The sequence below is a fragment of the Ceratosolen solmsi genome, unplaced genomic scaffold (assembly GCF_000503995.2).
Source record: "Ceratosolen solmsi marchali unplaced genomic scaffold, CerSol_1.0 scaffold33, whole genome shotgun sequence".
In the NCBI taxonomy this organism is placed as follows: Eukaryota; Metazoa; Arthropoda; class Insecta; order Hymenoptera; family Agaonidae; genus Ceratosolen; species Ceratosolen solmsi.
This window is the reverse complement of record NW_011948438.1, coordinates 1288777-1303213: the sequence shown is the minus strand read 5'-3', so window position 1 is coordinate 1303213 and position 14437 is coordinate 1288777. Positions and strand designations below refer to the sequence as shown.

The window sequence follows — 14437 nt, the reverse complement described above, 5'->3', positions numbered from 1 at the left end:
TATTATTATTATTATTATTATTATTATTATTTATTATTATTAATATTATCATCATCATCATCATTATCGTTATTATTGAAAATATCGTGCGCTGGCATTGAAATTATTCGACATTAATAATTGAAACGCGAGCGAGGGACTTACTTTCGTTCTACGTACAGAGAATTGAATAATTTAAAATTTTAAATAAAATATTTCCACGAGAATAATGATTTTTCATGCAGACGAATTAAACGATGGAATGCCTTTAATTGGTTATGACTAATACGTTGAATAAGCAAAGAAGATGAAGAAGAAAAATAAAATATTTCGTGGCAAATTTACGATGAACAAACGAGGTAAATATACGTATTTGCCCTAGTAAACTAAATTATATGTAATTAAATTCTTAATACAATGGCTCGTATATTTAATTAAATAGAATTATAATGCTGTCCCTTGGATTCAAAAGGACACAACATGCATTCGGAATAATATTATATTTTTGATTAGCTACATAGGATTATTCGCATAATAGTTGTAGACGTATAGAGCGTAACATGCAATTTTTTAATCAATTTAGCGTTAATAATTGCACATTGCGGGACCGTTGATAAATATAATTTCACATTAATTGCTTTAAAAATTCAATAATATTCCGGGCAAATACTATCGTGCCTTATCTCACCGTCAATTAAATTCCTCGTAATTATTTTGCGCTTACTGAATACAGATGTATGTGCTTGAGCATTGAAATTTATATCAAAAGAATATTATGTGCCGGACGAAAGGGGAGGCTGAAGGGAAAAAAACAAGACAAGTCGAAGAACGCCGTTGCGCAAGATTTCTTTAACGTCGCTTTCTTTCGCCTCGTTTGAACTTTGACTTGGGTTTATGAATAAATAATCTAGGTAATGCATGAAAATAGCGCGCAATTACCTCGCTCGTCGACTCGCTCCGTTGGCGTGTGGAAAAATCTAGGCGCCCGGCCGCCGTGAGCGGCTACCGGATGCTTTTGGGCCCGCAAGCGGCGCATTTAATAATTGTGGAAATCGTTCTCGTTTTGCAGATCGTCGAGCCCCTTTAAACTTGACTCCAGCACGGGTCAGTTGAGGCTCGCCGAGGCCCTCGACCGCGAGACCAAGGAGAGCTACGTGATCAGGGTGAGGGCCGACGACGGTATACAGCATACGGACGTCACCCTCGACATCGTGGTAAGCAGCCATTAACTTTTTATTAACGTTGTTCATGATCCACCCACTCGTACTCTCGGGAACAAAGTGTCGATATACACGACAATGATATTACGATACGAAACTAGATTTTACAGCCGGTTTTTTCTGCGTTTTGTTGTTTTAGACGAGAGTTCTCAGGCCTATCAAGCTCTGCTATTTCGCGTAAATCGTTTACACCGCTTTGTACAGAGTGATTATATGTGTGGGCGACTCGTTGCGTAAATAAAACGGGATAAAAGAAGAGGAAAATCGTAATTTGCGATTATGCCGTATTTCTCTCAGGAAATTTGTAAAAATTTACCTGTTTCGTAATTTCATTGCTGCAATGTACGATAAGTTGGTGGATGGCGTCGTAATCAATAATATATAATCGATGAATGTTGCGTCGAAAATTATTGAAATATATGTCTTATACAGGAGAGTACAATTTTCAATGAAATACATAATTTCATTCGACATTATAAGACTTTTGCCGAATGATAATTCTCTTTTAAGACGGAATTTCTGCAGATACTACTTTTCCCCATTATTTGTCAATTCGTTGAATAAGCATTGAGACACAATTAGACAATACGTTTTTATCGCAAACGTTTTCAAAATAGACGAACGACCGCGCGCGCGCGCGCGCGCGCACACACACACACACACACACAATCAGAAATTTTAATTATGTAAAGCATATAATGTTATATGCAAATAAATTGGCTGAGAGCAAGCTTTACATTAAAAATTCTTTTCTAATTGTAGTTTTATAATAAAAATTACCTACTAATAAATTTCGTTTAAATTATGAATAATAATGCACGAAATGGCTTTATCGCCTGATATGTACTCAATAATAAGTATAAATTTATCGTCCTTCGCCAACTAATACTATAGCATTAACATCTTAAAATCCATTGCAATCATTCTTACGGCCTCAAGGATGAAATGTTTATTTTTCATTTTTTCTTTTTTTTTCGATTCTCACTAAAAATACAATTTGTGAGTGCTTTTCGATAGTAAGTTAAAGAATTTAAATGACAAACGTTTTAAAAGAGTCGCGAGTATATGACTGTAATACTTAAGTTCATAAAACTATAAGAGAGTATGAAAAGTTTTTCGAAAGCGCGGAGGTCAATAAATTAAATGTTATTATTATTATAAAAATGAGGTAATATAATCTGAAGCGGCATGAATGCATATTCGCCAATATGGGCATCTAAAAGAAAATATTTCTTATTCTTGTGAATATTCATTAACTGTTAACAAATGTGATTTTGGATACAGAGAAGCGAATTTTTAAAGAATGAAACTAAATTTCTCATGTAAGAGGCAAAAAAAATAAGCATTACATAAGCTCGTTAAATGGGAGAAACCACAATTTCAATGGTTTATTTTCATATATGGAAAATACATTCGAATAAATTTCGAAAATCTTTTAAGAGAAAATATCACAAAATGATAATGAGGCTATATTTCAACAAAAATGAAAAAAAAAAAAAAAAAAAAAAAAAAAAAAAAAAAAAAAAAACAGGAAGAAGAAGAAGAGGAAGAAATAAAGAAAAAAAAACAAAGTTTCAACCGCGCATAAACACTAATGGAGCGACTAGTCGGAGATCTATTTGAGTACGAAAAATAAAAACGAATGCTTAAAGGGATAGACGATGTAGAAGTGTAATCGCTCTTGCTTACTCTCTCTCTCTCTCTCTCTCTCTCTCTCTCTCTCTCTCTCTCTGTCTCATAAATTTGAAGCAATTTGGAATGGCAAGGAGCAAAATGAAATATCTGAAACGTTCGGGAATCTATTGCGAGAGTATTCGTCTCTTTAAGCCAATTTATTATTTTGAACCATTAAAACTGAAATGTCGGTATCAATTGCTTGCCCGAGTGCCCGTTCGCACACTCAATATCACGACAAATTGATGGGAAATATTTTGAGAAGTTACGGAACGCGCTAAGCACTAGCCTATCCAAACAGTTCGTATATTTAATGCAAAAAGCAAAAAAGAAAGCGATATTGAAAAGAAAGGAAACGGCATCGGATTGAAATCCTCACCTATTCCGAATTCGTTCGAGTTGTATGAACGTCGAGTGGCTGCGCGGTGGCGGCAGCTGCAACGGCGAATAATCGTACGGAGCGAAAGCGCCCGACTTGACGTTTCAAAGAATTATGATCGAAGGCGAACGGATAAATTGGCCTGGCTTACAAGCGCGCGGCCACTATTTTCATTGGAAAAGCAAACAAGCCGACTGAAAAACACTTGGCATCGAGCATTGCACGCCAACGCGCATTTTCCGCGGTCTCAGGCTCCCTTCTCCCTCACCGCCCCCAGGGCAAACGAGTTATCAGTCACTAAGGAGCGCGGCGTTCGCCGGGTATATCGATTCATTAGTCATAAGCCGTCCTTGTTCTCATCGCACGAATACAGAGCGCGTCATTGTTAATTCAGTAGTACCAGACGCGTCCGCGCTGGCAATAAAAGAGGCCGCGATACGCCATCAGGGCCCCCATTAAAATCTCTTTCTCCTCCCCCCCCCCACCCCCGAGAAAAATGAGGATGCGAGTCGTGCCGCCACTGGTATAGAGACGTTATCGCTTGTGCGATCGGCGCGAAAATTCGTCAAAAGGGGCGGTGCGACGCGGCTCGGTAAGAAAAGTCACGGCGGTTCCCAAGCGCGCGCGCGCACGACACAACGACCGCGACGAATTGCTTCGCCTCTCCTCACTCCATACCTCCCCCCCCCTCCCCCCGTCGACTTTCCGCGCCCTTCCACCAGCCGACCTCAGCGTCCGTCACGCGAAAAACGAGCGGGGTAGACCCGAAGAACCCGTCGTTCCAAGTGATAAGGAAAAAAGGGGAGCCGGCCGTAGAGGAATATCGTACATCAAAAAGCGCTGTCTCACCGCGCAGCATGAGAATCGCATTAAACAATCGTTTGGGGGCCGCGGATGAGGGGGAGGGCCGACGAGTACCGACCACGGAGGAAGCGTCGGGCGGCGGTGGTTTGGATGAAGAGGAGGAGAGAAGGAGTAAGACCCGTGGTGGACGCGGGCGAATCGAGCGCTCCTATCATCTTCTCGGCTCTCGACCCGCGTGACCCCGTGCTAGACCTCGGCCGGGCAGGCCCGCGCGCTCGTTTCGCCGATCCTTCCACATCGTCAACGTGGAGCAAGCTCGTGTACTCGAGCTATGATTCCCGGCATCTGGCAGTGCGGCTTTCGGCGGCGCGGGACGAGGTCGAGGGAGGGCAGCGCATCGAGGTGGGGCTGAGGAAGAGCGACGCGACCGAATTCGTTAAACTCACCGCTGCCGGTTATTATCGGGTGCGGCGCGGTGTCACCGCATTTACCTCCGCGATTGTAAAACGTTATGCGCCTTTTGCGGGCTGAAGCAATATAATGATTATTAGCCGAGGCGATGCGCAATTTTCGTCGTATAGAGTGGACGCGACTCCGACGCAGGTCCTCGAAATTAAAAAGCGGCTGTCGAGACAGCGGCGACAGGGGGCGGGGGCGGGGGGAGAGGGAGAGGGAGAGACACGAAGAGAGAGAGAGCAGAGAGAGATAGAGAGAGATAGAGAGAGAGATAGCAGAGAGAGAGATAGAGAGAGAGAGAGAGAGAGAAAGCAGAGAGAGAGAGAGAGAGAGAGCAGAGGCACAGGAGTGGAAGCCGATAAATTTGCCATACTTTATGAAATTTTGCGCCCACCAAGCGGCCACGGCCCGATGTGTCACTCTCCGCGCACTTTAGCAAACATTGTACAATGGCCGCGCCGAGGAGTTAAGTTTATTGAAGCCAATTATTCATTATTCGCTCGATAAAAACAGCCGGACGGGCAAAGCCAGACCTCGCGCACGGCTCCTTATATACGTATCCGGTTTCACGCGTTGCCCAAAGAATGCCGGCTTTTCGTTTTTTTTGTCGTCTTTTTCTTCTCGAGACGAAAAAAAGAAAGTAAATAAATAAAAGAAAAGAGCGAGCAAGGAAAATTAAAGCGGTGGAAGAGTTGGGGGGATGGAGGGGGGGGGGGGGGTTGAAATAAAGCATAGAATGAAAATTGGTAATAGGCGTGTAAATAAAAGAAAGAGAGGGGAATAAGTTAGGGTCGAGCATTTACGTTGTAGGCTGTGTGGCGTAGAGGTTCGTCGCGACATGCGATAATGAGTGAAAAGTTTATGTTACACGGGCGCGATTGTATTTCTTTTTTCGTTACCGATGTTTGCGGGTACAACGGCCGCGACAGACGGTAAAATTCGAAAGCCCAATGGCGATGCGGTGGAAAACGTTGCAAAATTATAAGACTTGGCGCGACACCGACATTTCCTCCCGGCAATTTTGTCTTCGGAAATATCAACTCGGCTTTAAGCATCGCGCTTAAACGCTCGCTTTACTCCGACAAAGCCCTCGTGCTAAGGGTCGCCGTTTTATAGCAATTATCCTGCGTGACGTAACGAGGCACGTAAGCCGCCGCAAGAAAACGAGACAAAAGAGAGAGAGAGAGAGAGAGAGAGCGAGGGGGGGGGGGGGGGGGGGGGGGGGGGGGGGCGGAGCGGAGCGGAGCGCGGGAGTGGAGGCAGGAGAGAAAACAACTATCTCCCGTATCGTAAAAAACGCATTGGATGGAATTTATCGAAAATTCCAAAAGCAGCCGGTAACTCGGCAGAAAAAAATAAAACAAAACAAAAACTAAAACAAAGAAAAAAGAAAAAAGAAAAGAAGAAAAAAAATAAACAAAAAATAAAGAAAGGAAGAAAAACGCCTCGTAGGCTCTTGGCAGTGCCTCGGCGAGGATTCGTGCGGCGACGCCCACGAGTGCGAGCCAGCACCGGTGATAGCGTCGATATCTCTTATCGGGACATCGTCCGGAAGGGACGCGGTGCTCGCCTCGACGATCGGCGGGCCGGGGCAGGAGGGGGACAGGAGCGACCGCTGCACTTCCGCCAGTGAAAATCGGCCAATGAGGCTCGGGCTCAGGGCGCGCAGCTCCGTCTCGTAGGCGCATTGCGCGCGCGTGCCGCTTCCTCCCGGGGGACGTCCGTAGAGGCATGCCGACGGCGCGCCGATGTAATAAGGAAGCATCCGCGAGTCCGGGCGTGCCGTCGGCTCGGCCTCCACGACTCCGGTGTTAATTGCACGAGGATATTATAGCCGTGGCGGGGTGGCGCGAACCGCGTGGGAACGGCCGATATTCGTCAACCATCTTTACCACGAGCCATCGTCGTCGCGACGAATTCCTCGACAAGGAGGGGGTGCCAGACCCGCGGACGACCGGCCAATTATATCGGGCTGTAAATCAGGACCCTTATCATCCTCGAGTCCTAAATATTTATACGTGGAGTTGCCGATTGGCGGGCGAAATGCTCGAGGCTCGGCTCGCCCCCCTTTACGAGCCCACTAAAGGGCTTAATAAAGGCGCGGCGGCGTCGCTCGCTCGCGCTTCTCGCGCGAACGCTCGCTCATCCTATAAATCTCCGGGTGACCGTCGCGTTTTATCGGGTGGTTCGTAAGCGTCCAAGGCGGGCCAAGGGGCCGCGGTCGCGCGACTCGACCAGTCCCCCATGATTTATCGGGCCCATCGACCTTCCGCTGCTTCTTGCTAATTCCCGTAATGAGCGTGCCTCGCTCGTGCACCAGGAGCACCAGGAGCGCGTGGAGACAGAACGAGGGCTTTGTCCCGCGCGTCCCAGGTGCTTTTCGTCCTTTGGTTACGCGGGTCGGCGTAAACGCGGTCGTATATATTGCGCGCCGTCGGGGGAGTCGGGGCCGCCCGGCGCGCACGAAAAAAGAAGTCGTAGCGCATAAAAAATTGGGCTCCGAAAGTGAAAGCCTGAGAAGGTGGTGGGATTGGGAGGGATTGGGGGGATTGGGGGGATTGGGGGGGGGCGGATGCCGGCAGACCCGAGGCGATGATTCATTATGCGCGGTGGGGTTGGGAGGGGAAGGTGGGGGCGGGAGGTCGGAGGGTGGTATGTGTGTTAGGGAGAGGGACGAAGCGAGGCGCATGCGTGAGATCGCGATGCCAATAAACGCGAGCGTAGCGCGATATCGCTTGGACCCGCTCAGCATTTAACGAGCCTTCGAGGAGCCAAAGGGTTGCCATTGAAGAGAAGAGTCGTTTTAGGGGACGAGACATTGTGGGATGGCGGGGAGGTGAATGTTAAGTGAGGGAGCGAATGACGCGGGGAATGATGACTTCGGGGACGAACGAAGGAGGCAGGGGACGTAAGATGGAAGCGTCACGTAGAAGGGATAAGGATATATTTCTCCTGCCGGGCCTATAAAATATGTTTTGAAAACTGTACGCTACACGCTACACGCGATTCCTTTTATCCCTTTTTTGCTTTTCGCCATCCCCCGGCCGGCGTTACGATTGCCCCCCGTCCCGCTTCTTCCCTCGGCTGACCCGCTTCCCCCCCCCTCCCTCCCTCACCCCACCTCCTATGAAATTGACTTTCGAGCTCCTCTAATTTATTCGAATTCCCGTGCTTGATTTTTACCGAGGATTATTAAAAATTTTTGCTTTCTAAATGCTACGGTGTCGGGTTTCATAGGCCGCCCGACGATGACTGGTTTCGCCTGCATCGCCTGAAAAATGAGAATAAGTAAACCGAGTTTAAGGCATTCTCCGGACGAGAATGGCAATGCGCGCAGCTTCACTTTGTTAACGCGCGTTTTCGCGAACGGGAGGGAAAGCGGCACCTTGAATTTTAATTCGTAAATAATTCACAGCGAGAAATTAAAGATAATGTTAGGAAAGCCCTTTCCATTAAACATTTTTATTCCCGCTACGCTATATTTATATAGTCGGTATTGCAATAAAAGAAGAGGACATACGTGGCTTTACTGAAATACGATTGACGATATCTTTCATTCCTCGAAGCGATAATTTAACGATAGCGCTGAAACTAGTTTTAGAGATCGAGCGAAAGAAAGGGAGATAATAAAGAGGGTAGCGCAAAGTGGCGGGGGATGCTGGTGGTAGTGGTATGTGCGTGCGTGCGTGCGTGCGTGCGTGAGTGCGTGAGCGCGTGAGTGCGTGCGTGGGGCGGAGGTGGACGGTAGTAGGGGGTGAGTAGTTTGCTCGATATTGAGGGATAGCTAAGTCGTTAGGTATGACGTGTTGTAATTCAACTGTGCGACAATACGCTGAGGTATTATTGTAAATAATAACATTGGCTCATCGAGGGCAATAAACTTTTTCAAATTTATAGCATCGATGATAAATGAATCTCTCGATATTATTTCTTTACATTATCGCGCAAACGACAAAATCAAAGTCTTTTTTAATTGGCCTCTTATCTGCGAGCGGAGATCGTAACGACTATTGATCGCGCGGTCGATCACTCGTCTTGTCCACTTTAACCGATTGTAATTCGAGCGTAAACTATCGCGTTCGTCCCGAAACAGGCTGGAACGAATTTCGTCCAAGTACCTACGATTCTCCCGCAACTCCTCGTTTCACTTCCCTCGAAGATTTTCTACCTATCGATAAGGCGCCTGGCACGTACGCCACTATCAAACGATCAACGATCCCGATAAGTCGGCCAGTTCGTCATTGAAGGCCTCGGTCGTCTCCGAGTATTAAATCGCCAATTGGCGAAACGCATCTCTTCCCACGTGGACGATAAAATTAACCGCGAACCTACCCCCTCCCGCCACTTGACAAAAAGGAAAACTTTCACCGCGCGAACCTCGCCCATTAATGCCGCCGTCCTCACCTAAAGTCTAACTAGCGTTACTATACTATTGCGAGACCAATAAATGGAGATCCGCCCGAGCGATGGAGCAGCCATTACTCAAGCGACGAATCGCGCGACTAGAGTTGTAAGTGCCACTTGGTCGCGGCGAGTGCGAATACGAGCCGCGGTAACGATTTTCAGGTCGTAAATCGGGAACGACGAAAAATTCCCTCTTTTTACCACTCCGTAAACCACGACTCTCTCAACAATTCTCAACCGATCGCGAGTGACGCGCGTACCCGTGACGACCTCCCTCCATCCTTCTTACGACTTACTTTTTAATCCGACACGTCACGAAGTTTTTAGCTGGGCGGGAGGAGAGGGAGCGGAATGGTGGTTACATGGGGGATGGGGGGATTGGGGAGGGGGGAATAGCCGAAAGGGAATAGATAGAGTCCGCGGCACCCCGAGCTGCCAATTACGAGCTAATAACGCGCGCCTCCCGGCCCTTCCGTTTGCCCCGTAAGATCGCCCTTATGACGCTCGGTACCCCGAAATTCCAGAGCTCGGCATTGTCGGCGGATCTTCTGGAATGCCGGACCGATCATACGTCTGCAGGAGGCCTCCGCAGGGATTCGACCGATGCTTTTTGCCCCCTCCGCCCCCTCCGCGTCCACCGCCCGCCGCTCGCTAGTAGGTGCGCGTGTCGGCGACTCGATGTCGCCGCCAATCTCTATTACTCGATCTTTACGCGTGCGGGTAGCTTTTTCGGGCCCCGTGAGAAAAAGCTGCCGGGGCCTTGGCTTTTCGCCCGCTGACGAACGGCCTCGCTCAGCTATTTCGTGATGAGACCCTCATCGCGATCTCAGGAATGGCCGTGGGTGAACAATTTTACTTATTTATCGGCGAGTGCATTGCTTACGTCGTCGTACTACTTCGAGACAGACAGACAGACAGAGAGACAGACAGACAGACAGACAGACAGACAGACAGAGACATACAGACAGAGAGAGAGTGTGTGAGTGAGCGAGTGGGAGAGAGAGAGAGAGAGAGAGAGAGAGAGAGAGAGAGAGTGATTTGAGGAGGAGGAGGAGGAGGAGGATGGGGGGAGGGCATGGGAGACACGATAGGTCGTGTAATGCTCTGAGCAACATAGCCAAGCTTGTTCCTCCCTTTTCCTACGAGACAAGCAAATTATTTACTATTGTGTGTTTTCAAATGTCCTGTAATCGTTACATGGGATTTCAGCTAATGGCACAGAATGTATTGTGATGGAATATTGAGCTCATTTCTCCGACTCCGGGAATGCGTTATCGGTATTTGTTGGGCTTCCACCGAGTTCATTCCCTCGGCTCTCCACGACGCTGTTCTTCGCATTGTAATGATCGATAATTATCGACGATGAATCTCTCTAATTTACATCTCTACTATGAAGGAGGATTTTAATTAGACGAATCCGCGCTAATCCGATACTTTTTCGGCATTTAAATTGTACCGCTCGTTCACCAGCTCGACTCGAGCAATAGCTTTTTCATACAACGTTACATCCGCAAAATTAATCAACGAATTGTAAAAGAGCGTAATGAAATGCAAATATAAGTCGCCAGTAGATAATTAATGAACACTACAAAACATCTTGCGGTGAAAGATTTAGTGGCATCTCTCCCCACGTTCTCGAAATTTGTCCATTAATTATGCATTTCTTTGCACATTTGAGCGCACTTTAACGCCCGCCTAAAATTATTAAAAAATTGGCCGCCAAATATAACGGCGTTATATCGTTCTTTATGGCGAACATTGGGCTTTTCGAAGCACAAGACTCCGAAGCTTCGGGTCGTTTTGCTTTGGAGAATGTATATATTAAACAAGTTACGGAATACATAGCGCGGCTTAGAAAAAAGTCTCGTGATATGATCGAGAGATTAATATTAATGGAATTCATTAATAAAGCCGGCCGTACGACTTAATCGCTATCAAATAAATTTCATTCGCTCGCTCGAATCGACTTGTCTGGCGTTCGCTCTGCTCGCTTACACGTGTGACATACGAGGGGAACAATAATCGTCGAATTACGTCATAAAAATAACAAATCAGGGCTAGAAATCTGCCGGGGAAAGTATTAAAAATTCGACACGTGACTCATTGATCCGAGATTCCCGGTAATAGCAGTGGACGAACGGTTATAGCCAGATATTGGTTGCAAGATATCCCCGTAAAAATAAAGGAAGCATGAGAAAAACAGAGCTATTCCCAGCCGATTCTTCAAATATCGTGAATTCCCTCCAACCCGTTAATTTCGTGTAAAAGCCCAAAGAATCCCCGGTCTCGGCAGAGCAAGAAACGAGCCGCTGAAGAAAAAGAAAGCAAATTACAACGACGTTGACAAGGATTTTAACAGCTGCGTCGAAACATCTCAAGTACACGATGTCTTCGCCCCCTTTTCCCGTCCATTTAATAACTTTAGTCGATGCTGTGCTACATCCATCGTAAATTTCCCAAAACTTAACGATAGCGGAGGATCGAGCCCAAGCGGGGAAAAGGTGAGGAGGCGCGCTTTAAGGCTATTAGCTTCGCGAAACTCGCGGCCGTTGGATAGCCTAGCGAGCTCATGTACAGGATGTAGCCGAAACCGGGGGGAATTAAATGGCCTAGGGGCTGGAAGGAGGTAGTAGGGTGGGAGAGAGGGCAAGCAGCTCCGAACAGAAGTCCAAGTTGGTCAACCACGAATCAACCATTTCCTCCTCCTCGTTTCGTTCACTCGCCATCCACTCGACATCGTCCTCCGACTCCTCCGCCTCCCCATCATTACTCTCACTTCCCCTTCGCGACTCCCCACCCATCTACCCTCATGCACACGAGCACGCGCGATCGTATAGCCGCAAATCCCTCTCCCCCATCACCGATCCTACAACTACCCCGGCCCCGCGCCACCCGATGTTCGTAGCTGATCCGCCGTCGCCGCCTCTCGCTGTTCCACTTTTTTACGAATATTTCTCTCATCTCCTTTGCTCCGCTCTTCTCATCATCCAGCATGATGCGAATACCTGTGCACGTGCCCCCGCGAAAATCCCAACTCAAAAGCCAGAGGGCTTTTAATTCATCTCGATCCAAGGAGTCTTGTGGGCCCTGAGCGAGCCGCGCGCATTCGACGAAATCGTGCGGTTTTATGAGATCGACGTTTATTTTTCCGGAATCTGGAGGGCCGCATGTTAACGATAATGACGACAGCTTCGAGTGAAATGCCGAAGCTCGACTTTTTACCGGAGTAAAAAATGCGCTAATCGCTTTCCCCTGTCAATTACGCGAATTGCTCGCGATGCTCCTTAATTTGGCTTTATTATTTATCCTCGTTTTTACCATCTAATGAATAAAATGGACAATTGAACTAGAGAGCCATAAGTACCATTAACTGGATTCTCCTGTAAAAGTAGCGTTAGATTAAGCATAATGTCTCAATTACCTCCAAAAATATTGCACGCCTTCAGGAGTTCGTCAAATAATTGACACGAAGCGCCGGGGATAGCAGTGCGTCATCGCAGATAGCCGCCTTTACCTTATCTCCAGTTGAAAAGTCGACGTCTCATCGGGAAAAAGTGAAACCGCGCTGGTTTATTAGCAGTTTAAAGGTCTAAAATTAACGTAACGAGCGCCCCGATATACCTCGACCATTTGAATCGTAAAATACATGGAGAGAAGGAGGGCACTTGGGTCAACGTCGTGTGCCTCTGGATGAGGAATGGACGAGCAGGAGCGATTGCGCATTGGAGTCGTAATAGCGAGTGAAATAATCCGTGGTCCTTGCTCTCTCGGGGGTGGGTGGGTGTGGGGGGGGGGGGGGGGGCTTTATTAAATAAGCGACTGTTCGCAATAAGTTCCGTGTGCTCTGATTGCAGGTGATGGACACGAATGACAATCCGCCGACATTCCAGTCTTCGGCCTACTCCTTCGACATCCCAGAGAATGTGGTGCGCGGCAGCCGCGTTGGCCAGGTAGTCGCCGTGGATGCCGACGCCGAGGGGCCCAACAGTCAGATCAGCTACGCCCTCATATCCGACTGGGCGAACGACGTGTTCTCTCTCAACCCCGGGACCGGGGTATTCACCCTCAGCGCCAGCCTCGACTACGAACAGGTGCGTACGCCTCTTTTCTCGCCGTTACGACGCCCTTAAACATCCTGGATGATGTATGGATGTAAGATCGCTCGCGGTCAAACTTTATCTCTCTCTCTCTCTTTCTCCCTCTCCCTCTCTCTCTCTCTCTCTCTTAGATTAACGTCGATCTTTTTATTTGGATTTTGTTTTTTTTAAAACGGCGCTGCCCGACGAATACACTTACCTTTAAGAGCGCGCGCGCACACGATAAAAGCGCATATGGGTAAGGAGGGTAGGAGTATTCAATTGGGCCGTGCTTCAAAAGCTGCTGGATATGATATGATTATTGGCTTGGTAAATTCCCTCTATTTGCATATTGCGTCTAAGTGCCAATGGGATGTGAAGCGATGGAAATTGTATTCACATCGCGGGGAGAGTAATCGCCGATGCCCCATGCGTGTGATTTGTGCGATACGGAGGCAATTACTTCGACGCCACGACTGCTTAACGCAATCGAGAGCTTAATAAACATTGTCCTGGCAGTCGCTAGAAAAAACCTTAATTAGCGACAACAATGCGTTAAACAGCACTGAACGGCATTAAATTTATTACTAGGTATGCTATACGCGCTTATGTGATATTATACGCATTGGGCCGTTGGCTCGGTCTGGCAGTTTTTTGCACCTTGACTGTCTTATTCAGAAACTCAAAGAAGGTCTCTCACATAATTAAGCAGCGTTAAGGAACGAAATACTCTCACGATGTCTCAGCGCATCAGTGTACGCACATAATATTTGTTTCTCTCCGCACCATTCACCGTCACTAATGTATCTTTTTCTCCTACATCATTTGAGAAGGAATAATTTTGAATAAGATACGACCGGGACATTCCCTGCAAATCAGAATTGCTTCACACAAGAAATGCGAGGGTGCGAGAGAATGGGAGTGATGGCGGTGGTAATTTGGTCGTGACACAGACAGAGAGAGAGAGAGAGAGAGAGAGAGAGAGAGAGAGTTAAAGAGTTAAAGAAATAATGAATTTTGCGTAAGAAAAAACGTCGTAGTATCCTCGAAAGAAATCGTTGTCTTCATCGTCCCCTCCTATCCCTCCCACCAAGCCATCGGAGCACGCTATTTAATAGCGCGCCTCATGCGCCAGGTAGACGCTTCTCCGACTGTGTTCAAAGCGTGCATGTAGAATTTTTTAAAACACCTACGGAGCCGCGGGGATGACCAATAAATAAATAAATGTATTTTAAACAGTTGGCGGCTCGCCTATCGTGACGTCAGATGCGACGCAGTCTCCCCAACGCGAACAATTATCCGAAAAACGAATTTAAATAACCGTAAAGAAAGCAGTAACAAGAATAAAAGGAGCCGTTAAAATCGCATAAAAGTTTGAGCAAAGCACTCGATCGAAAAACCCGCTAGGCCGGGAGATTTTTGCCTCCCCCCCCCCCACAACCCAC

General features: G+C 47.3%; 1 protein-coding gene across 1 annotated transcript in view; it reads left to right on the top strand.

Annotated features, from left to right (window-relative positions):
- ft (cadherin-related tumor suppressor fat) overlaps nucleotides 1-14437 on the top strand; it is a 65967-nt gene that overhangs the window by 1092 nt on the left and 50438 nt on the right. Inside the window, exons 3-4 of the mRNA XM_011503538.1 lie at nucleotides 1049-1193; nucleotides 12771-13007. Coding sequence (XP_011501840.1) covers nucleotides 1049-1193; nucleotides 12771-13007 — 382 coding nt within the window. The remainder of the gene's footprint in view (nucleotides 1-1048; nucleotides 1194-12770; nucleotides 13008-14437) is intronic.